The 26226-nt window shown below is 40.6% G+C and overlaps 2 protein-coding genes across 4 annotated transcripts in view; both read right to left on the bottom strand.

Annotated features, from left to right (window-relative positions):
- The window catches only part of LOC124148997 (alpha-N-acetylgalactosaminidase-like), a 67112-nt gene that overhangs the window by 28933 nt on the left and 11953 nt on the right, over nt 1–26226 (bottom strand). The window lies entirely within an intron of this gene.
- On the bottom strand, nt 5300–18277 carry LOC125376849. Of its 3 annotated transcripts, XM_048389104.1 has the most exons (5): nt 18117–18256; nt 10792–10921; nt 9818–9940; nt 9534–9623; nt 7761–7895 (listed from the first exon to the last, which is right to left on the bottom strand). In XM_048389104.1, the coding sequence occupies exons 1-4, from the start codon at nt 18130–18132 to the stop codon at nt 9602–9604; spliced, it is 291 nt and encodes a 96-aa protein (XP_048245061.1). In that variant the 5' UTR covers nt 18133–18256; the 3' UTR covers nt 7761–7895; nt 9534–9601. The 3 variants fall into 3 exon arrangements, with proteins under 3 accessions (XP_048245058.1, XP_048245060.1, XP_048245061.1); XM_048389101.1 differs by lacking the exon at nt 9534–9623 and having other exon boundaries at nt 5300–7895; nt 18117–18277; XM_048389103.1 differs by lacking the exon at nt 18117–18256 and having other exon boundaries at nt 5300–7895; nt 10792–10810.

Below are 26226 nucleotides of genomic sequence, written 5' to 3'. Positions count from 1 at the left end.
TGTCTGCATGTACCAATACTCATACCTGCCACATCCTCAACCCCTTAACTTACTCACACAATAATTTCACAACATGTTCGCCAACCCTCGTATCACAACGCATGCACGCACGCACAGACACACCGCATTCTTCTTTCCCCACCATTAAAACAAACTTATTCATTAACTTGTATCGGAAATTGAATGTTCATCTTAATTGTTATTCATGAACACGTAATATACATGTATTTTTAAAGAAATAAAACAGTGACATAATAACTACAACTTTATGTGAGCACGAGTAGCTCTATTGGACTGAGATGAATAAGTGTTACAAAGTTGTAAGCTTCTCCACAACCGTATACTATGAATTGACTTTATTATATAATCAAAAAAGAGATAGCGACCTTAAATAGCCAAATATCATACGATTTCACTTGTCCACCATCTTGGGTGCACGGCGAAAACATTTCAGGGCGTTTGAAGCCACTGAGGATGCCCCCTGCAGAGTTGGACGAACACTCTGCTGTAGAGTTGACCAGAGGCTATCAGCAGTATTTACTGTTATTTAGGTCCGTTTTGTGTGTGTGTGTGTGTGTGTGTGCGCGTGCGTGCGTGCGTGCGTGCGTGCGTGCGTGTGTGTGTGTGTGTGTGTGCGCGCGCGTGCGTGCGTGCGTGCGTGTGTGTGTGTGTGTGTGTGTGTGTGTGTGTGTGTGTGTGTGTGTGTGTGTGTGTGTGTGTGTGTGTGTGTGTGTGTGTGTGTGTGTGTGAATGTGGGCCTGTTGGATTTTTTAGCGGGGTGGTAGTTCGAGTTGGATAAGCATGTTGACCATATGATCTTCTTGAGGTAGAGAATGCCTCGCATGAATATATTAATGAGATTCCAAGAGAGTGGGGTAGATTTACCAACAAATAAGGTCATCTTGAGCGGGACGGTATTCACAGATGGATTAGCATATGAACAGGTAGAAAATGAGGATCCACGATGATCGACCTGGTAGTGGTGTGCAATCAAACCTCACAGCATTGGTTTTTGACTGGCTCTGGCGTCAAAAAAACCTCATTCATTTACTTGAACTGAATGTTTATCTTAATTATTATGGATAGTCACGGAACCGTGATCCAGTGAACAGGGTGTCATTAGATAAAAAATAAAGTAATAATAGGATTACCAGAAAAAAAACGGGGTGTAACACCCAAGCCAATAAACTTCGCTCAGGAACCCCAGAGTAAGTCAGTACAAGAATGAAAACTGCCCCATAATTATGTATGACAGGCTTGTCGGGTATTGCTACATGTATATGTGAAAACAAAGTTATTAAAATGAAGAGCAAAACTGATGAAAGGTACCAATAAACGTATATAATAGTTATATCGTCACTGCAAAAATAACGAGTGTTTGTCTTTCGCATTAACATTCAAATACGTTATATCTGTATAAGCGTTATTGTCTACGTTCCACCGGTGAGTACGCGTTAGCCTTACTATCTCGTAGTATAAATATTGAAAGAAATTGTATTTCTGAAGACATCACGATACAGTTTGGGTGGCAGCCTAGATAGCCATAGAATAGGTTCATCTCGGAATCTCCCATATCACTGGGGATCCTCCTCAATTTAATTGGAGTTACTTGTTTCTTTCAAAACTATACAGTTTTAGAGACTAAGCATTTGTCTGAATAGACATCATCAGTTTGGAATTGTACGATTCCGAACATTCACGAGACTGTGTTTAAGAATCATTGTGAAATAGTGGTGACATGAAATCTCGGAAACAAAACGCGAAATCGCGCATGCTCAGAACGGAAAATTTGGAAAATTAAGTAATCCGCATGCCCAGAACGATTGATTTCAATACTTCCACTAAGCGCTTTTGAGTGCAGCGTCAAACGCGGGCCTGTAATCTAACACGCGAGAACTGACCAATGAAATCTGAGAAGTAGAAATACCGGTAGACGCTGTTGCTTGATTGACAATGTCAATCAAGAAAGGGAGGAGCTTGATGATATCGTTCTCTCCCAGTAAATTCCGATGTCAAATAACGACGTTATTTGGACGAAAAAACGATCGTTTGAAAACGTCCAAATAACGTCGTTTTCCGGCCCAATGACAATATACGGAAAAAAACGACGTTTTCGTGTTTGCAGTGTGTTTACGACTTTTAAGGGGCTGATGTATGTTTTTCTTTACAAAAGATAGCTGAGATTTTTACGTCCCATTTCAAATTCAACATGTTGAAAGAAAAAAAAAAAAATTTCACCGTTCACTAAAACAGTACAGACGTAGGTGACTTTTAAACAGAACAACGGAAATATCAGTGTAATAAAGCATTTTTTTATAGAAACACATTTGTACAACACTTTGTGTAGCACAAGCACAGTGTGTGGTTTTTCTCAAATTGACAGAAAACTGGTCAGTTTTACATGTTGGTACTCACAACTGCTTGACCCCCTGTCACCACCACCACATATCTCAGTGCAGCCATATTAACTGTTTCTCAAATTATTGTGCGAAATGTCTAAACATGCTTGATATCTTTAATAAATAGACATGTATGATTCACATTAAAACCAAAAGTTGACAACACACTTAAGTTTGAATATATTGACAATGAAACTATTTCCAATTTTCTTAACCATACGCCATCACTGATATTTTATCCAAATATCTAAATATAATGTGCAATGAAAAAACCCAGATGGTTGGGTGGGTGAAATTGGGTTTAACGTCGCGTCCAAGATTATTGCACTTATATAGCGACGTGCATGTACGTGTTATGTTTGTGTGGCTGCTTGTACTAGTCCGGACTGATGCCGATTTATAGTGCTAGCTCACTGAGATACCATGCCGCAGTTTAAGTATACACAGTATACTGACTCCGAGCCGACCAGTCCTTGTTTTAGCCCCTTAATGCCGAGCGCCAGACAGGGTAACAACAAGTACCATCTTTTAACGTTTGGTATGACGCGGCCGGGGATCGAACCCCGGACCTTCCGCTCTCCGGGCGAACGCTCTACCACTAGACCACGGAGGCGGTCCCCAGATGGTTGGAGTTGTAAGTGAGTAAGTGAATATGGTTTTACTCCGCTTTTAGCAATATTCAAACACATATTAGGGCGACGAACACCAGAAACCTGGCTTCACACATTGCATCCATGTGGGGTATGGGACCCGGGCCTTCGGCGTGAAGAGCGAACGCTTTAACCACAAGGCTAGCCGACTACCCATACAAACATGACAAAATATTAAAGTGGAAGATGAAACTCTTACTTAATCGTTTCAGCATGATCCAGAATTTTCTTTGCAACTGTCTTTCTTTGATATTCCAAGAAACTCCTCAGGAAATCATGTGATGTAAATCCACAAACAAAGTGTAGAAACAAGCAATGACAAACCTAACAGCAGCGAGCAGCCATGCAATGCGGTATCTATGTCCTGCTGTGCAATCTGACTATAACAGACTGTTCAATACATGTCATTTATCCCGTGGTTGCCGGGCAGAGCTATAGAGCGACCTGTCAATAAAAGGAGTGTTAAGTTTGAGTTTAATGCCACTTTGAACTGTATTCCAGTTAGATCACACAGATTGGTGCATGTCAACTTAATGTGGGAGGAAAGCCCAATGTGATACAGGTCTCAACTCTATACAGTGTATTGTGGGGCCCAAGGCGACTGGGCCACCCGTGACCCCGTTAGTTTTGATGATGACCTACACCAGAATATGTTCATATAGTGTTAACCAAGGTTGATTACCAATGCTAGCTAACATGGGTGTGTATTGTCATTCTCATTACTATTCAAAAATAGATAAAACATATATATATATAATTACAATACCAATTCCTCATTCCGAATCCTATAATCACATTTCATTAATTCCTATTCCAATGTTATTCCTATGTTCCAATCTCTTTCCCCTTTTTTCTTTTATTTCCAAATTTGACAGTTTCACGTCCCAGAGGCAACAGATCTATGATTCTAGGTTCAATTCATAGTTTGGCAAAGTCTATGATCCTGTGCTTCTGTTTTACCAAAATAGTAAACGTGTTAGTCCTCCGTCACCTGTGGCTTTCTTTCGATGTGACATAAATGAAATACTGAAAACAACTGCATTGAATTCACAATTTCCTTTCGCAAACTCTAAATTTTATTATTAGCTAATGGTGTGTGTGTAGGGGACTGTGTATACGGAGGAAGTGGTCGTGTATTTAACTCATTTGTGATGACACAGAGACGTGGGTTGACTGTGTATGTGGAGGAAGTGATCGTGTATTGTATCCCTGTGTGATGACATAGAGACGTGGCTTGACTGTATGTGGAGGAAGTGGTCGTGTATTGTATCCCTGTGTGGTGTCATAGAGACGTAGGTTGACTGTATGTGGAGGAAGTGGTCGTGTATTGTATCCCTGTGTGATGACATAGAGACGTGGCTTGACTGTATGTGGAGGAAGTGGTCGTGTATTGTATCCCTGTGTGGTGTCATAGAGACGTAGGTTGACTGTATGTGGAGGAAGTGGTCGTGTATTGTATCCATGTGTGATGACATAGAGACGTGGGTTGACTGTGTATGAGGAGGAAGTGGTCGTGTATTGTATCCATGTGTGGTGTCATAGAGACGTAGGTTGACTGTATGTGGAGGAAGTGGTCGTGTATTGTATCCATGTGTGGTGTCATAGAGACGTGGGTTGACTGTATGTGATGGGGTTGTGTATTGTATCCCTGCGTGATGACATAGAGGCGTAGGTTGACTGTGTATGTGGAGGAAGTGGTCGTGTATTGTATCCCTGCGTGATGACATAGAGACGTGGGTTGACTGTGTATGTCGAGGAAATGGTCGTGTATTGTATCCATGTGTGGTTTCAGAGACGTGGGTTGACTGTATGTGATTGGGTTGTGTACTTTATCCCTGTGTGGTGTCATAGAGACGTGGGTTGACTGTATGTGAAGAGGTAGTGTATTGTATCCCTGTGTGATGACATAGAGGCGTGGGTTGACTGTGTGTGAAGAGGTAGGTTATTGTATCCCTGTGTGGTGACATTGAGGCGTGGTTTGACTGTATGTGAAGAGGTAGGTTATTGTATCCATGTGTGGTGACATTTACCAGAGTCTACCGCCGGCCTCAGATCATTCAGTATCCTAAACATTGCACTTCCAGTACTATGATGAGGATGATAGGTTGACGGGAATTCGTCCAGGAGTTTATTCTTGGAAATGTGTACGACGTCATAATAACATTACATCAACATAATATCGAAACACACAGGGTGAGGTTAATAATCATAAAAGACAATACAATGGGTCAAATATGTGGCAGCAACAATAATTTATTTATGTCTGTGCACTCAGGAATGTCCAAAATTTGTCACAATCGAATGTCTTGAATGCAGGAAACAGTGTTGGCAGTAGGCATTATGTCGATGTTTTCCGATAGGTATCCCTTCCGCACTGGGCAGGTACAATAGGTAGATACGTTATGTCAGATAGTAGAGGGCTTCGAATTGCCATCGACTTGCTCTTATATAGGTACAGCCAGCCTTTTAGAAATTTCGCAAATAGTGTAGTCTATCCAAGTGTCAATACACAAGGGCGGATAACCCAAATGGTCTTGTTGTCACAAACCGTCAACAAAATCTGGAAACGCTGGCACTTGACATTTTAAGTACGCTTCAATAAACTACCTGTACCAATCACCAGAAATGAACTTGCACTACATACTGCCACAATATATTTTATGAGAAAAAAAACACTTACAGAAGGTGTTGTGATCATTTTTGAAGGCGGATAATTGAATATTTGAATTCAATAGTGTCAAACATAATTTTGCAGAATTAAACCCTTCGGATTTATAAATAACATTCACTTCAAGTTCCTGGAAAGTATTTTGCTTTGGTCTTCATTGTTTACTTTTAGTTATTCAATATGAATGCAGTTTTAAAAAACAATTGAGGTGCATAACACAATTTGAATTGAGAACAGAGGGCGAGTATATTCATTAATTCTTTGTTATCCGACCTCAAGACAGGTACATGTACATGTCGATTTAGTTGGCAATAATACTGAGACACGAGCTCTTGAAGTACAACAGCCAGTTAGTGAAATACACACACGCACATTGTATGTGCAAGTATATCCTTTCACCCTACTCTTGCTGATGCATTGAGATATGTGCCACAGAAGAACTGTCTTCCTACTTCTTCAGAAAGGTCATACCTAAGTTTGAAAGGATGTAAAAAAATATCTCTGGTGTTATAATATTTTGTATATTGTTCCCTATTATGCCAAAGGCTGCCATCTTTCACAAAATGAATGTCTTTCCACATTTGAAGTCCATAAGCAACGTTGGCAAATCCTATTTCCACCATGACATCGTGTTTCAACAACAAGTTAGCAACAAGTGTAAAATTATCTTTAAAGGAAGCAGGTACGTACATAAAATCACAGCCTTGAATGGTCAAAGTTGTAAAATTGTTAGAGTTGTTCATATAATTGTGAAGAAAACGATTTGCAAAAGATCTTGTTGAGTTCAACAGTGACATGTTTCTTATGTCATCAATGACAGCTAGTATCCTCGGTTTACCATCCTTCCACCAAATCCACATGGGATTGATATCCTTTTGAGAAACATTTTCGCGCCTGCCACCTGTATGCAGCCAGATCTTATCACGTGGCAGTGTGTCAATGTTCCAAGGGTTAATCAGAGTGTCATCTCCAATCTGTAAGAATCCTTTCACATCGACATTAAGCTTCATTGCTTCAATGATACATTCATACATGTAGTGCCAGTCTCTTTTGAAGAGTTCCATGTATATGAAATACCCCGTGGTTGCATTCTGAACATAGGATGTGAAGTTTTTTATTTCGGGTCCACAGAAAATGATATTGTTGAAGTAAGGGCGATACATGGCTTCTAGTAATGGAATATTGGCATACAGTAATGGCTGGTTAAAGGATATTATAAGCGCTATGTCTTTTTTTGTGTTATCTGGGAATTTTATATCAGTTTTTGGACAGACAGCTTTCAGACGTGTGTGATATGTGTCTGTCATAGAAGTCGAATTAATTGGAGTAGCGATAATTCCCAAAGTAGTTTTTTTTAAATCAAGGGATCTTTGTTGTGGGATTCGTTTGGGAATTATATATTGGATTGACCTTAACTGCGCAAGCCATTCAATTACCAAAAAGGCTTCATACGAACTGAGGAGTTGATTATCTTTCAGAAGTTTCACCACTTCAGCCAAGCATTCTAACACATTTAGGTTACCGGTACAGTCCCAGGAATGTAGAAAGTCAACCAAACAGTTTGAAGAGGTAGTGTGGGCTATCCTTGATTGTGATGGTACAGGAAACGGATAGATTCCTACTCTTCCATTTAAATACCATAAGACACGTTGTATTATGAAATCTCCTTTGTCGACATCCAATAAAGGGAGTGCCCAGAATGCATCATAATGGAATGCCAGTACATCCGAACTAAGTGAAGCAAATGTGTTTACTTGAAGAAATATAGGAGCATGCTGTTTTATTGATTCAAAATATACTGGTCGTTTGCATTGCCCTCCCATATTCATTTCAGGCAGTAGAGGATTAAACACCGACATGACCAATGGATTTGCACTTTCATCAATGTAAAACTCATTCAAAGATGACATTGCTTCGTTACTTGGTGGCTTAAATAATACATGGGGATCGAATACCGTTTCGTTGCGAATAAGAACTAATCCTGTTTGCGGTATGTTGTCAGACATTCTCTTCAGCATTTCTAATCCACAGGTATTCAAATGACGGATCACACACATGTGTTTGGCGCCGTTGGAAATAGCATAAAGGTAAGCCTGTTTCTTGTGGAACAGATCATCGACAACAATGTCAGCGGGCAAGTGGGGATGAGTTGAGCTGAGAGTAATGCACCACGGGCGTCTGTCGGATGAAAGAGAAAATGCATTTTATGCAGGAGTGAGCAGTTTTACAGCAATTCAAACAAACAAACAATATCTACCGACGCCATTCGGATATATACTTGCGGAAAATAACATCTGTGCTTCATATAAAGTGGTGTAAATGTTATGTTATTGAAAATTAAACGATGTTAATATCTCGGGTGACCGCCATTTGCGTTGATACAGGCGAGGCAGTGGTGGCACATTGAATTCACTAGATAATTGAAAACAGCCTGGAAGATCTTGTTAAAAAGGTCAACCAAAGATTAGCCAAAGAGCGTCTGGTTCAAGTCCTGTCGTAGGTGTCCATCCATCTTATCCCAGACATGTTCCATGGGGAAGAATTCTGGAGAAAGAGCCCTGACAGTACAGCAATTTTATGCTGCCGCTAAAAGTTTGTTACAACACGCGCAACGTGTGGGCGGGCATTATCCTGCTGCGCCGTGACGTTACAGTGCCTGCATTTGCACAAAGGGTAGAACGTGATCTCAAACGATGTCGCCCGGGTAGTGTACGCCAATCGAATTGCCATTAACAATGAAGAGTTGTGTTTTCCCATGAGTTGTGATGCCACCACATATAATTACACTTCCACCCCCAAACTGACGACGTTGAGTAACTCAAGCGTCGCTATAACGCTCTCCTGGGCGTCTGTAGACCCTTGCGGGACGGTCGGGTAGCCTAGTGGTTAAAGCGTTCGCTCGTCACTCAGGTTCGATTCCCGACATGGGTATAATGTGTGAAGCCCATTTCTTGTGTCCCCCGCCGTGATATTGCTAAAATAATGCGGCTGAAAACCACACTCACTCACTCACTGAAGACCCTTGCACGACCATCAGTGCTGTCCGGGAGAAAGTTATTGAGCAAACATCATACTGTCCGAGTCTTGTCTTCTGAACCACAGACGCTGTCTAGAGAGGCGTGCCTAATGGTGACGTGGAAGCAAAATCGGGCGTTCCTCTGGCGTTGGATGTTTTGCCCCTCAATCGGTTGCGTACGGTTCTCAAGCCTGAAGTTGTTCGAGCTGTTATTGTGGCAATTTGGTATCGATTCCATAGATGCACCAACCGAATATGGCTGTCTTTTTAACGTGACGTCACACGTGGACGACTGGACCGTGGCAATCCATGAGTGGTGCCCTGCTGTAGATGACGCCTTAGAAGAGCTGATATTGTGTTTCGATGAACATTAACATGTCTGGCGACTACGTTTTACGCCATTCCTGTTGGCAAGATAACCACTGACCGTAGACGTTGATTTTCAGCAAGCGACGTAAGCGTTGTTACGGTTTATAAAGTGTTGTTATCAGCACCTGATAGCTAAACAAACAGTGTGTGCTGTTCACATTAACAAATTCACGTTTGTGAGTAGCACACTCCCGACAAACACGGAAACATTAAAACCATACGCTGTGCATGAACATGTACATGCAAACTATGAATCGCGTCCTCAATGTCGAGGAAATGTCTTCACGAACATGAAAGATGCATTATTTGATTTCATCATTTCATTCATTTTTATTGAATTTTATATGAATCAGCGTTACATTTTTCCGCTCGTATATAAGGCTTAATCGGGCTACTGTAATTCTTAATTCTAAGCATCCCTTATTACTCACCTCTGATTGCCTATGTATACTAGTATATGCTCATGTTTAAGGGGTTCCGTAACGTTGCTGCGTACTTTTCAATTCTTTCTTGGCACAAGGCTGGGGATGGGGAAGAGACAAAGTGTAAAGTAGGTTCACAACTCGTTACGCTAGGAAAAACATGGTATTGTATAATACTTGGTAATTGGCGTACATTTGATTTCGTATTTGACATTGCAACTGGCACATGTTTCCTATATGTTATTTCGGAATGACAATAGTATCTTCGAGAATGTATATCATAAATAACTTACCTGCACACAGATTGTGATAGGCTAGTATTGACAAGTAACAGTACTCTCCATCCGGGTATCTTGATGACGTCATCGCCAGTAAATGATGACGCAATCAGCCACTTGTCGTGCTGCCTCTTGTTCCTACGAATGAAACAAAATAAATTAACAACAACATTTACAAGTGAAAGTTTTGCAACCTTGTACATTCCAGATTTATATCTGTAATTAATATAAATATTTCCAGGCTTTGTAGCCTACTTGGATATGTTTTCTACAGTTTATATACTACTCAAAGTTTGCTAAGGATCCAAGTTTCAAAGGAAATACGTCACATTGTGAGCATCTGTTGAAATAGCCAAAGACAGGATTGCGTGAAGACAAATGTTTAATGAACAAATGTCCGTTGCTACGTGATGTGATCAATAATCAGTCAGATCAACCGTCAACATGAGAGTATCTGACCACAACTGAAATGTAAATGTCAAAAAAATGTCGAAAACAAATTCATTGTACAAGAAAACAACCTCTCAGTGGCGCGTATGTGATCCACTAGATGCGATCACAATCGTCTCATGCTCCCAATGTCCGGAAGGATGCCAAGGAAAATTTGTTTGGCGGTATCACACATGACAAGCGAACTGATTTGCTTATTGCGAATGAGTGAGTGAGTGAGTTTAACGTCACATCGGCAATATTTCAACGAGATTATTGTGAATGAACATTTGACTGGACAGCGATATGTTGACATTTTTCGTCCTGCCGTTGTTCCATTCACGAGAATTACCGGCAGAAATTGTGTACGACAAGACGACAATGCCAGACCACATCTTGCCCAGGTCCAACGACAAAGCACACGGACATTGGAGTTGCCCCCTAAGTCCCCCTGATATGTCACCAATAGAGCATCGGGTCGTCGGCGTGACGAGCGAACGCTTTAACCACTTGGCTAGCCAACCGCCCCTTGCAGCGTCAGAAAAGTTATGTATACATACCTGTACTCAGGAAGAGATTGCAGATGCATGGGATCGCCTCCAAAGTATGTCCATGAACTGTTTTGCCACCTGTATTGGTACACCATCAACACCACCATAATTGCCAAAGGACAAAGGAATAGCTTCTTGTCTGCCAACAAACGAATGGAATTAATAAAGGACTGGCCATTTGTCATAGCACGCGTAGGGGGTGGGTACGTGTGTGTGGGTACGTGTGTGTGTGTGTGTGTTTGTGCGTGTGTGGTGGTGGTGGTGGTGGTGGTGGGGGGGGGGGGGGGGGGGGGGGGGTCTCGAGACTGTATCATGTTTTGTCTGTGTCCAAATGATCCAAAAGTGCATTAAGTTCTAACGCAACAAATTGCACTTCCTTGGTCACTTGCCTTCTCTCATACGAGTACTTATATTTTAAGTCGTGCAACAATTTATTTACAGTAGGTTTAGAAACTGGGCCCGATAAAAGTTTACCCTCTCGATGATTGATTCCCAACAAAGAAAGTTGCATGAACGAAACCATAAGTACACATATTTGATGGCAAGTGTTCAGGAGGCGAACCGTGTTGCAGTTTTCGTGTGCGTAGGATTCATGACATTATGGCAGGGTTGTTAGTGCGACATGTTACAAATCTGGAATCTATTTGGAATACACAATGGGGCAGCTCGTTGCTCTGTGCAGCGGCAAGGTAATATCAAAATCGTTGATAGGAGCAGCACAGAGATGCGGTTACCGCAGCTTCCATCCACGCCGGCGGGGTGCGATGACACACGATCAACCAGATCACTGAGCCTGACCACCCGCTGAATTTGGTGGTTACGGCCCATGAGCGCTAATTGGAAATTAGCAGGAAAAACCATCGTGGCGCTTAGGGACCAATAAGGGCATAGCCACAGTTCATGACTAAAACGAGAACAAAGGAGTACTGGTAATAGAATAGAATAGAATAGAATAGAATAGAATAGAATAGAATAGAATAGAATAGAATAGAATAGAATAGAATAGAATAGAATAGAATAGAATAGAATAGAATAGAATAGAATTTTTATTGTACTGAACACCCTCATAGGGCAGGGTACAGACTATCTACATATGGACATGTATATAATTATAGATATGACAGGTATATGTATATGATGTACATTATGTATAGAGGCATTATTTCATTTACATCATATAAACATTTATGTATATTAGGTTATTGCTGGCAGCGTACACTTAATTGGATTGAATATAATAGAATTTTCTTATGGCCTCAGCTTGAACATGTGGTATATAGTCCGGGCAACAAGATTTGACCATTCTTTTGGTGGAGTCATAAAGTGTTTTAAGAGGTTGGTTTTATCGGTCTGGGAAGGGTCGCCTATTTCTACCAGTGCCATCAGATTTCTCCTAAGGTCTGTATATAGTGGGCATGAAAGCAGGAAGTGTTCTTCATCCTCCACGGAATGGCAGTCACAGTGCGGACAGAACCTATTTTCAACTGGGGTGTTGCAGTATCTCCCCCTCTCTATTTCCAGGCTGTGAAGACTCAGTCGGAGCTTGGTAAGGGCCCTTCTGTGACTTGTATTCTTTACAGTTGTGAGGTAATCTTTTAATCCATATTTGTCATTTATCTGCCCCAGATGTCGCAGCTTATGGTTTACACCGGTTGGAATCTGGTCAGTTTCAATGAGATAAAGATCTTCAAACTTTGATATCAGGCTTTTGGAAAATTGCTGAGTGGTGGAATTGTTTCGATGGGGACCTTCAGATATCACACTTTGGAGAAGACACTCGATGTGTGAAAACCAGGAATTAGTTAGTTTCTTGTCCTCCTGAAAAGCTGCATAGAGCAGTCTACCACGATCCATGTTGCCAAGACGTATATAGTACTTGAACATGTTGATATAGATTTCGAGAGATAATGGGTAGATACCTAACTCACTAAGGGAACCAATGTTGCTGCTTCTTTTTGGAATGCTGAGGAGACCCTTCGCAACTTTGATGGAGGTACTGTTACATTGTTGTCTGTGCCAGTTTATCAGTGGATCAGAAGTAGATTTAAACAGCTGACAGCCCCAGATTTCCGAACCGTAGGTTGCTATTGGAACCACTAGGGCATGGTAGAGCCGTAGTAAGACTTCTATGGATAAATGGGTATTTGTTGTCAGGCTGTGTTGAATTTTGAACCAAGCCCGCATAGCCTTTCCTTTCAAGGTTGAGATTGCACTTTTGAAAGAACCGTTTTGATGAAATATTACCCCAAGGTAGGTGTATGATTCACTGATTTCTAGTGACGCTGTCCCTAACTTAAAATGAAGTTTCTGGTCACTCTTGGAACCGCCAAATATAATTATTTTTGTTTTTGATATATTAACTTTTATTTCCAGTCCTCTTTTAATCTGCATAAAGTATTTATGCTGGTCTGGAGACATTTTGCTGACTGTGAAAGCAGTAGCAGGTCATCAGCAAATAGTAAGTGTGTTAAAGGGACGCCGTCTAGCGATGGGGCAGCAGTATCATTAGTTGACAAGTAGTCCTTTAGGTCATTAACTATAATATGATTTTTATAAATATGAACTTAGGAAAAGAAAAAGTTCGAGGAAACACAACCAACCAATTTCAGTGTGTGCAAGAAGAAAACAAGTATTCGGGAAAGAATGCTTCGAATGTTCTCCACAAGAGGCCAAATAACCAATCAAATTCCATATCATTAATCAATCTTCCGAAATGCAGCATAAACAAAAACAACACTTTTAACCGTTTTGTCAGTGAAAATGAAAGATGGGGGCCACAGGAATGATTTAATCCGGCGTGACGTCGCAACGTGACATCGAACGTCAATTCAACGTCAACAGCAAGACATGGCGACGTTATCAACGGAACAACCACGTCAGAGACCGTCCTCTTCGTAACACCCCATTGACAAGGGATATGGATGAGAAACACGCATCTTCGAGACAGTTCCGGACAGCAACTCTCACATTCCCCATAACCATCCCTGGCAACACAGGCGTGTCTGCGAGTACAGTCCGTCGACGTATACGCATCGTACGACGGCATCTGTGCTAGGCGCCAAGCCATACGGCCAATCCTGCAGAATATCAATGTCTACCTCTCCAGGAGTTAATGTGTTACCTTGGCCTGCAAGATTCCCTGATCTGCCACGAATATTACTGGGATGTAAATGAACGACGTCTGCTTTCACTAGCCCTGACTAACGCCGATTTTATAGTACATTGGAATTCTGTGATGACTCACTAACCCACTCCCACATAATGTCCTAATAAGCGATATATCTTCTAACATACTTACATACTGATACTCATATCATTGCAATGGTTGAGGAAACGTGAAGAAATATACCATCATCCCAGTTTTGCCATGTTATGTAACCTTTTTTAAAAGTATAAGAACAAATCTGAACCCCTACATCTTGGGAAATCCACACGAAGAAATAACCACAAGAAAATAATAAATATCTGACATTGGACACCCAATTCGTTTTGCTGTCGTCATCAAAAGCTTTCAGTAGTTTATAACATTGGTAAGGATATCTTTGCGATCCCACCCTCCGTAATTTTAACCAATATTTTGTCATTCGAAGTTGACTTAATACCGTAAACAGCTTTATTTTCAACCATTAAAAAGCATTTAGAGGAAGAAGAATGTACTTTTTCAAAAGCGTCATTATATTTTGCGCCCCATATTTCTTCTCTGTATAACAGGATTGGCACAATTTTCTTCAAATATAGCACGAGCTGTAGAAGAGGATACATGAATATTTTGCTTGAAAAATATATAGATAGGTATAATTGCTTTTGATGGTTGCGATGCTAATTAATATTGTGTGCACGCAACGGACCATGACAGTAGCGCCAGGCCTAAATATTAAGAATATGTAATTTAAGGCGATAATACTATGTGTCCATTTTTCATTTTTGGCAATGATACCTCCATTTTTAAAAACAAATACATTTGTTTTTGACCAATTAACTTCCAGTATCCGTCTCTTGCAAACAGAATATAATACATTCAATTTATCTGTAGACCATTAACAAGGTATGAAAACGTAATAACACATCAGCAAATCGAAGTAACATACAATCTCTAATATCTTGTGTGACAAACACGACAATGACATTCGTTATATATTTATGTCACGAGCTCATTAATGAAAAGGGGCGGTCGGGTAGCTTAGTGGTTAAAGCGTTCGCTTGTCACGGCGAAGACCCGGGTTCGATTCCCGACATGGTTACAATGTGGTGTTCTGGTGTCCCCCGCCGTGATATTGCTGGAATATTGTTAAAAGCGGCGTAAAACAATATTCACTCATACTTATTAATGAAAAAATAAACAAGCCTGGGCTTACTATACATCCCCGGCGTACACCACTACATGTCAAGAAGCACTGTGTTCTACTAGACTGTGTTTTAATGCATGCCTTCACCGATGAATACATATTGTTTAGAACTGGAAACAATTTCCCTGTGCATCCTTAGGTAGGAAGAAATATATTAACATTTTTTTCTATCTATAAAATCGAAAGCTTAGTATAAATCTACAAATGCGCAAAAAAAAGCGACCCCTAGGGTATCATAAATATTTGGAACATGAAGCTTGCATATGAATGAATTGTCAACCGTTGAATAGTTTGGGAGAAAAACAGCCTGAAATTCAGATAGAAGATTATTCACATCCAACCAAACTCTAAGACAATGTGCTATAATGAAAGTAAGTAGCTTTCCCGTTACATTTAACAACAGGAATATCCCTTTAATTCCGACCGTGTACCCGATTTATACAACGTTCCACGACTCCGGAAACACTCAAGTAGTGATAATTTTATAAAGTAACAATTTTAAATATGCTATAAGAATTGTGCCTGATAACCTAAAAGATTCAGATGGTATTCCATCTTCACCGGCAGATTTACCGGCTTTCAGATTTTGTGATGCACACTCAATCTCTTTCTCTGATATATCGCCTGATAATAGATCATCTGTAAAAGGTAACTCGTTGCAGTCTTCACATGAATGGGAATTTACAAACTGCGTTACATAACAATCAAAGGGTTAAGCTTCCAGGTTATTAATGCGGGGTAAAGTAGATCTTTAACATAAGTAAACCAGACGTCTGGTGTCAAGGGATAATTAGATACTTTGTATCGCCTTTTTAATGAATTCCAGAAACGTTTACAGTCTTCATGTTTAGCTGCCACCTTATATCATCACACAGTTTAGCATCGTTTGCATTCTTCGTTTTTCTACAGCACTTCTTGTACTCAGATTTCGCATTAAGATAAAGGCGTAAATTGACATCGAATTAATATTTTTTAAATTTGTTCAACAATCTATATGTTCTAGATGTTAGGTTAGTAGTCTATATCAAAGCAGGGCGGTTGTTGCCCGTAGTGATTGTAGCTACTGTAACATATGTCCCTGCATTTTTACCACAGTGAATTTAAATATCACGAAACTTTCCGACAGTAGTATCAATATTATCTCCAAATAAAATAGAAAATTCATTGAACATTTCCTTACTAGCACTGCTGCATAAATAGTTTTGATCACGAAGTGATCTTACCTAAAGGGAGTGTATCTAACTGTATGATTTATTTACAACCCTCAGGGTTTATGTAACAAACACAAGGAAAATATGTAAGGAAGACAACTCATTCTTCACCCTGAAAAATAGAGTATTGTTGGACTGGCCGCAAACCTCTCAAGAAAGGAGATATACCATGTTTTATACATACGGACAATCCTCCCGAAAACCTTCCGCGGGATTTATAACGTTTTGGGTTGCAACTAAAGCTATCATGGTCGTTAAATAGATTTTGCAAAATATCATGCCCATTCATTCATACACATTGTCTCCATTAAACAGAAAATGGCATAATTTTTCCAAAAGGCAGACAAATCCGAAAACAGTCAAGTCCCGATTAACGAGTATGTCGGATAAACGAAATTAGGTAGTATAAACGTTCGTGATCGAAAATTGGACAACTACACGACAGATAACGATACGAACACGTAGGAAAAGGAAAAAGGAAATTTATATTGTTGTGTTACATTGTCAGCGGAACATGTTTTCTAATCATGCAACCACTAAAGTTTAACACAAAACTACTGTTACGGACTTTATGACTGATTCAAAATTGACTGATTTTTAAAGCATAGTCTGGAATGGAAGTCGCTAATTTGAAACTAGTGCCGCAATGCTTAAAAAAAGCTTCTTTCTTAGTGGCTAATGTCGACTTCCTGTTAGTAATTTCATTGGTCGGTCAAAGTTCGCGAAAGGTCGTTCCGACGTGACCTGTAATCGGATGTCCTCAGCGGTAGCGAGAACTTGTATCCGATTTTAATGAGTGAGTGAGTGAGTTGGGTTTAACGCCGCTTCTAACAGTATTCCAGTCATATCACGGCGTGTCAGCTTAATGTGGGAGGAAAGCCCGAAGTGATGCAGGTCTCAGACGTTTACCACTTCGGTGAAACCCACGAACACGGGTATGGTGCTGACAAACCTAGAAACATAATCGGGGCGAACCGGGATTCGAACCCACAATCATAGGTTTCTGGCGTACCTAAGGGACGCAACCCTGCACAGCGAAGCACGGCGCCTTAGACGACTGGGCTACCCGTGCTCCCTCCGATTTTAATGAGAGGTAATCTAGGCATGTGATTAATCCTGTTTCGTTTATTTAAACCGTTGAAATATGCAGCTACTCGCCGACTCGTCTCGCATCAAAACACAGGGCTGTGTACAAACGACGGTTTGTAAATAATCGAGTCTGTACCAGACAATCCAGTGATTGATATCATGAGCATCGATCCACGCAATTGAGATACGATGACATGCATCAACCAAGTCAGCCAGCCTGATCACCCGATCCCGTTAGCCGCCTCTTACAAGCATAGTAGCCTTTTCCGGCAAGCATGGGTTGCTGAAGACCTATTCTAACCCGGAACTTCACAGATTACTTACTGGTAAGTAGTGATTCATCGACTAGTATCTTACAGGTGAATTGACTTGAGAGAAAAATTACCTATACTTCTATACTACACAGGGAGAGAACTAAAAATATATTTTGACCAGTTTCAATGAAACAATTTATCATCTGTAATCAGTGACTCTTAATATAATATCGATTTCAGATAAATACACTCTTGGTGGCTGATAATCAGTTTCGAAACAAGGTAGTCTTGAAAGTAACTGAAAAGCAACGTAATTACAAATGATAAATAATACTGTTTCATAAAGAAAGATGTCTTCTAAATGAAATCGCTCATGTCCCCGGTACCTCGTTCACACATGTTCAAGAAAATAAACAAGTAAAAAGCTAGGTTACCTGATGGTCTGAACATTGTTGAACGTTTCCGCACTCTGTTAACGTTAGCCTTTGTGATCCAATCACATGAAATTGATGCCGCGCTGAACTGAAACGAAGCCCACGAGAAAAGCGTGCAGCCTGAAAAATGCGTGCGATGACGACAGGCTGATTGCAGTCGGCTCTTCAGATGGCTTGTTGTTGGTTGGTTGGTTTGTTGTTTAACGCCGCACTCAGCGATATTCCAGCTATATGACGGCGGTCTGTAAATAATCAGTATCGCACGGAGAACTGGGACAGCCTGGGTCAGCGTAATCGGATATGCTGTGGAGTTTCGGTTTTGGGCTGTTTGCTGAATAGAACAAGGGCTCGCGAACAAGGGAACAATGTAGAGATTAAATCATTACCACCTCTCTTTATATCAGATATGTTATTGTGATTTGAATCTCTTTTGGAGAATTGCGAGTTATTGTATACTCTTTCGTCATGGTAGAATATATATATTCTATGTTGCTTTTTTAATTATCCACAAATAATGAGAACTACAATGTAAACCTCTCTCTGGAGATATGCAACTACTGAAGGGCATATCTGAAAAATGGGACTTATCGACTAATCTTTCTTTCTCAAATACTAACTGTTACAGGCATTCTAGTCATTATATTAGACTTTGTACTGTTTAAAAGTCACTCAGCAATATACCAGCTATATGACGGTAGTTCGTAAATAATCCAGTCTGGACCAGACAATCCAATGATTAATATCATGAGCATCGATCCGCGCAATTAGGATCGATAACATGTGTCAACCAAGTCAGGCCGATGGTGAAACATCCTCACGGAAATATATAGACACCTTGCTATACGTCTGCAGACAAAGATATCTGTATTAAACTTTTATGACTTTCCAATTAACGCTTGAAATCAATGTTCAATGGGGGTGGTCGGGTAGCTTAGTGGTTAAAGCGTTCGCTGGTCACGCCGAAGACCCGGGTTCGATTCCCGACATGTGTATAATGTGTGAAGCCAATTTCCCAAAAGCCCCCGCCGTGATATTGCTGGAATATTGCTAAAAGCGGTGTTAAACCAAACTCACTCACTCACTCACTCACTACGTTCAATGCTGATAGCATTGACCACAGCTGTAGCAGTGTTTTCATTTATGTGTGTATTTAATTATGGAGTGTTGTTATTCACTCCCACGACAGATGTACTCATAATATGATTCCTTGTAAGAATGCACTATAAAAACCGACATTAGTCCGGACTAGTACAAGCAGCAACACACACACACGCACACGCACACGCACACACACACGCATGCACAGACGCACGCATGCGCACACACACACACGTGCATACACATTATGATTGTACAGGTACAATCATCTTGAATGCGGCGTTTGACCTCAATTCACCTCACCCACCATTTAGGAATGCAAAAAATCATGTGTGAAAACAGAACATCCGTCACACTGTGAAATGTTATTCTAAACAAGGCCTGACAATGACGAAGTCATTCGTGACTTGTTTTTCCGGGACAAGCCGAATAACGACTCGTGCCCCACTCATGTCCATTTTTGCGACCGGGTTCCGTCTAAGCGCTAACGGGCATACCTAAAACAATTGTCAACTCGTTGCGTAACGGTTCATAGATAATTCCCCATATATTATATATGTTTCAGATGCAATTTAGAGCACACCGGGACCTGCGGAATTATACAGAATGATTGAGCACATTAAACTGTGTCTCGGGTATATTTTTAGATGCAAGACGCATGTAAAATCAAAAATTATTCCTGAGGGATTCTTTGACGAAGCACTTGAAGTCATACGCGCTTTCTGATTGGTTTGTCGTATTTTCGCACATAACATTCATCGATAGGGGAACGAGTCTTCTTGCAGGTTACGGAAAGGGGCGAGTGGTGACGAATGTCACGAAGTATTATACCACGAGTCCGTTGGAGAAATATACACGAATTCATGTAGCATGGTACGCTATATTATCGCAGTAGTTAGTTTATAACATGGCGAATGCTCACTAACATATTAGCTATGTCATAAGCAAAATGTTTCTTGTTCTTAATTCAACTTTTATGACACATTAGTCACGATTGATCGATGATTATTTTCTTACCGAGTTCGGTAAACTAAGTACCTGTCATTGGCGACTCAAGGGCGGGCAACTCCATATCATCGCCGTATCACTATTTTGTCAGTGATACGTGTGGACTATGCGGTTTTCACCCCTTCCTGGTTTGGATTATGCATAATGATATAAAGTAAAAATACATCCCTATAACCTTTAAAAAGTATAAGAAAGTCAACCTTTAAATTATTATAGTATATTATATTTTTATAGTTTTAAAAACGACGGAGCCAGAAAGCCGAAGCAGGGCATCAAAAGGGCGATGACAGTGACAGGCTATTTCGGGATAGGTTCGGAGGTGTTAATCAATAGGCATCTTTAATCGGTTAGTAGGTTCCGGTAATTTGCTGATCACAACACAAACACGAGTTCATGGTCTGATATTGTTCTCAACCAATCAAAATGATCTATGAGGACATGTGACAAAGACCGGCCAGACCCGAACACTTTACAATGATACCATCAACATTAGGAGAGGAGAGCCCGGTTTGCAGCCGATCGTTCTGAGTTCCCAACTTAGTGACGAGCCTGGCCGGTCTGATGCTGTCGTGTATTGATAAATGACTGAGAGTAAGTAAAACTAATGTGATTATAAAACTGGTGTCGGTTTCTTTATTATGCGAGTATAAATGCTGATGGAGACAATTCGGAGTAAGCGTCGATAGACCAATCACTCCTTGCCTGAGATGAGCCGAGGCTGACAAGGCGAGATACAAAGTCATAGCGAACTGACCATGACGACAATGCGTTCAGGTAACTGTAGTAACGTCCAACTTGAGGATCTCGCCTCTTACGACAAGCATGGGTTGCTGGAGGCTTTTTCTAGCCCGGATGTTCACGGGTATAAAGACTGTAGGAAATATCGGTGATGGAAATTTAAGTAAACTGCATATAAAACTGTATATGATTTCACTATTCGTAAAAAGATTTCCAGGTAGAATAGCCAGTAACACATCAAAGATTATTGTCAATCATTTAGAGAGAGATTTTTTTTCAATTCAATAACCTTTTTAGCACATATTAATTTCTTGCAAGAATGTATTTTTAATTAATTGAGGAATTTCACAAGAATATGACTAGAACGAGCAGAAAAAAGCCACATCTAAACAAATGATGGAGATGAATTCTACTTTCAATAAACCATCAGAATGTTTAATTTGATAGGTTTAGGGGACGATTCCCACACGCAAAATAGACTTGCCTTTACATGTGTTTGTGATAGTGATTCATCAACACATGCTCATGTTATAGTCGGAATAGCAGAGATTTCTAATGGATATGGAAAGGCTTGCTTTATATATATATATATATATATATATATATATATATATATATATATACATATACATACATATATATATATATATATATATATATATATATATATATATATATATATATATATATATATATATATATATATATATATATATATATTCTATACTTATTCTTACCCGGAATTATTAATGTAAGTGATAACAGAGGATTCAAGCAGAAAACTAATTGATCTAATTAAACATCCTCACTGTGATCCTGTTCCGCTATGTTGCCAATATCTGAATCACAAACTGACCCGTGCAGACCCGGGGTGAATAGGTCTTCAGCAACCCATGCTTGTTGTAAAAGGCGACTATGCTTGTCGTAAGTGGCGACTAACGGGATCGGGTGGTCAGGCTCGCATGGTTGAAGCATGTTATCGATCCCAATTGCTTGGATCGATGCTCATGATATCAATCACTGGATTGTCTGGTCCAGACTCGATTATTTACAGACCGACGTCATATAACTTGAATATTTCTGAGTGCGGCGTAAAACAACCAACCAACCAACCATCACAAACTGTGTGTACTGGTTGGTTTGCAGCCAACGTGACCTCTCAATTGAAGGTCTCAGAGACCGATCATTCGACATTATTTTTTTATGTTAAATATTGGAAAAAAATAAGCTTGCCTCAGGTTCACCTAAATGCTTCTACACACGCACAATCATACACGCACTTCAGCCTCGATGCCCAGTATAATACCCGTGCCCGTAGGTCTCTAACTTGGAGGCGACTAACGGGATCGGGTGGTCAGGCCCGCTGACTTGGTTGATGTATGTCATCGTAATTGCGTAGATAGATGTTCATGATATCAATCACTTGATTGTCTGGTCCAGACTCGATTATTTACAAACCGCCGTCATATAGCTGGAATATTGCTGAGTGCGGCGTCAAACATCAAACTGGACAACATACATGACCTGGATCAATTTTGACGTTCCTCCGACATTAAGCTGAAATATAACTGAAAAACTGTTCAAAGAGGCGTTATAAGATCTCCTTACTGAATCCGTACTGAGTCTAGAAATATGTTTCATCCGAGAGGCAAGATGACGGGAGCATCAGTCACTGAGGAGCGTAAAATAACTGAGAAATGTGGATTTTTTGGGAGGGAGAGGAGGGCACCTGTTAGGAAATCAGACAACATTCCGCTTACCTACATTGTCTGACACGAAGTCAGAAGCAGTATCAGTTTGACTTATATCGTGTGCAGGTGACCGTTCTCCTTGCCCTTGATCTGTTGATCTGTCTGAACACATTACACAAGTTATTCATAAGGGCCGTGACGCGAACTTAGATCAAGAATACCCACCTCCGAAACATTCCATCACTGCTACCTTTGTGGATGGGAACAGTTGATTGTTTTTTAAAACTTTACAGGTGACCCAGTCCTGGGTTAGAATTATAGTTCTTTGTTTGTCAGCACCGTGATTGTTGGTTTCACCAACGACCTGCATCACTTAGGACTTCCTTCCACATTAAGCTGACACGCCATGTTAGATATTAAATAGTTCTTAAAGCGGCGTTAAATCCAACGCGCGCACGCACGCACGCACACACACACACACACACACACACACACACACACACACACACACTGATTAAAATTATATTATTTGGTTTTTGGTACATGTATAAGTGCTGTTGGTAGAATACATTGAAAGTATCTTTTAAGTAATAATAAAAAGCAGTACACAATTCTCTTTACAAAAAAAATAATTTTATCTTTGTTCTTATTAGATTATGTTTAGTCTTGAATAACAACATGATTTATAGCCCTGGAAATGTCAAACCCTAATTCATAATTAATAATATATATTTAATAAAATAAAAACATTACGTTTAGGAAATCAATAGAAAAGGTACAATAGTAAATAGTCAAAAAAGTAATTTTAGAGGTTTCTGAAATATTTCTTATTGATGCCGTTGAATAAATGAATCTAGACTCACAATATGCAGTCCGTTTTAGTATTTGTTTTGTATGTAACTGTAAACAACTCTCCCTTTTCTGTTTGTTAGTGGTCCAATTTAAGGTACGATCTCCTTCAATACACGTGTGTCTGGACATGCAAAACATTCAGAATGAAAGGCGCGTGCGTGCGTTTTGTTATTGAAAAAACCCCCAGAGAATTGTGGCTCATCAGCGCCCCAGTAGCCTCGTGGTACACTCACAAGGTTGCAAACACAAAGGTTGCAGGTGCCATGTCATTGAAATATAGTGAGTGAGTGAGTGAGTTTTACGCCGCTTTTAGCAATATTCCAGCAATATCGCGGCAGGGGACAGCATGCTTCACACATTGTACCCATGTGGGAAATTGATCCCGGGTCATTGACGTGATGAGCGAACGCTTTGACCACAAGGCTTCCTTTCCATATTCAATGATGGAGGGAATTGTATTGAAGGCAAATATATCCTCTCAGACATCAGTCGTACCTAATTTGAATAAGAAAAAACAAAAACAGTTATTTCATCCTAAATAAACATCATCTTTACGATTTGAAGTTCTGCTTTTCCTCTTTCGCCAAATGTTCCCGACGTCCTGTCCTTAAATTATTTATGTTAGAAACAACATGGAAATTTAAGCAGATTACTAATTAAACGCTGTCGAAACTAACTCCTTACTGTGATCCGTTCCACAACTGTGATCCTGTTCCACTATGTTGGCCAACGTGACCTTTCCACGTATGGAGAACGATCTTTCGATTAAATTTGTTCCTACAATAATAATGGGGGAAAACTTGTGTCAAGTTGACTTTGTTCATCAATATGCCCGTATGTGTGTAGACGGAACCAAATTGATAAGAGCAGCCACAAAAGGAGCACTCGGTTTGAGTGCGCACGTGTGTGTGTGTGTGTGTGTGTGTGTGTGTGTGTGTGTGAGAGAGAGAGAGAGAGAGAGAGAGAGATAGAGAGAGAGAAAGAGAGAGTATTTATGTGTGTGTGAATGTGTGTGAGTATGTGTGTGTGTCCTGTCACATTGTCACAGCCTCACACAGTCCTGTAAAATTGCCACAGCCTCAAACTGTAACATTAACACAACCTCAAACTGTAACATTGACACAGCCACACACTGTCCTGTAACATTGCCACAACATCACACTGTTCTGTAACGTTTCCATATGCCACACTGTAACATTGCCACAGCCACACACTGTAACATTGCCACAGCCTCGCACTGTAACATTCACAGAGCCACACACTGCCCTGTAACGTTGCCACAGCCACACACTGTCCTGTAACATTGCCACAGCTACACACTGTCCAGTAACATTTCCATAGACTCACACTGTAAAAATGCCACAGCAACTCACTGTAACATTGCCACAGCCACACTCTGTCCTGTAACATTGCCACAACCTCAAACTGTTCTGTAACATTGACATAGCAACACACTGTCCAGTGACATTGCCACAGCCACACATTGTAACATTGACACAGCCTCAAACTGTTACATTGACACAGCTACACACTGTCCTGTAACATTGCCACAGCCACACACTGTTCTGTAACATTTCCATAGCCTCACACTGTAACATTGCCACAGCTACACACTGTAACTTTGACACAGCCGCACACTGTAACATTGACAGCCTCACACTGTCCTGTAACATTGACACAGCCACATCCTGTAACATTGCCACAGCCACACACTGTAACATTGACACAGCAACACACTGTAACATTGCCACAGCCTCACACTGTCATGTAACATTGACACAGCCACATCCTGTAATATTGCCACAGCCAAACACTGTAACATTTTCACAGCCTCACACTGTAACATTGACACAGCAACACACTGTAACATTGACACAGCCTCACACTGTAACATTGACACAGCCTCACACTGTAACATTGACACAGCCACATCCTGTAACATTGACACAGCAACACACTGTAACATTGACACAGCCTCACACTGTAACATTGACACAGCCACACACTGTAACATTGACACAGCCTCACACTGTAACATTGACACAGCCACACACTGTAACATTGACAAAGCAACACACTGTTACATTGACACAGCCTCACACTGTAACATTGACACAGCCTCACACTGTAACATTGACACAGCCAAACACTGTCACATTGACACAGCCTCACACTGTAACATTGACACAGCCTCACACTGTAACATTGACACAGCCTCACACTGTAACACTGACACAGCAACACACTGTAACATTGACACAGCCTCACACTGTAACATTGACACAGCCTCACACTGTAACATTGACACAGCCACATCCTGTAACATTGACACAGCAACACACTGTAACATTGACACAGCCTCACACTGTAACATTGACACAGCCTCACACTGTAACATTGACACAGCCAAACACTGTCACATTGACACAGCCTCACACTGTAACATTGACACAGCAACACACTGTAACATTGACACAGCCTCACACTGTAACATTGACACAGCCTCACACTGTAACATTGACACAGCCTCACACTGTCCTGTAACATTGACACAGCCACACACTGTAACATTGCCACAGCCAAACACTGTCACATTACCACAGCCACACACTGTAACATTGACAAAGCAACACACTGTTACATTGACACAGCCACACACTGTAACATTACCACAGCCACACACTGTAACATGTAACACAGCAACACACTGTAACATTGACACA

The sequence above is a fragment of the Haliotis rufescens genome, unplaced genomic scaffold (assembly GCF_023055435.1).
Source record: "Haliotis rufescens isolate VD_foot unplaced genomic scaffold, xgHalRufe1.0.p SCAF_8, whole genome shotgun sequence".
Taxonomy (NCBI): domain Eukaryota; kingdom Metazoa; phylum Mollusca; class Gastropoda; order Lepetellida; family Haliotidae; genus Haliotis; species Haliotis rufescens.
This window is presented reverse-complemented; position numbering and strand designations above follow the sequence as displayed.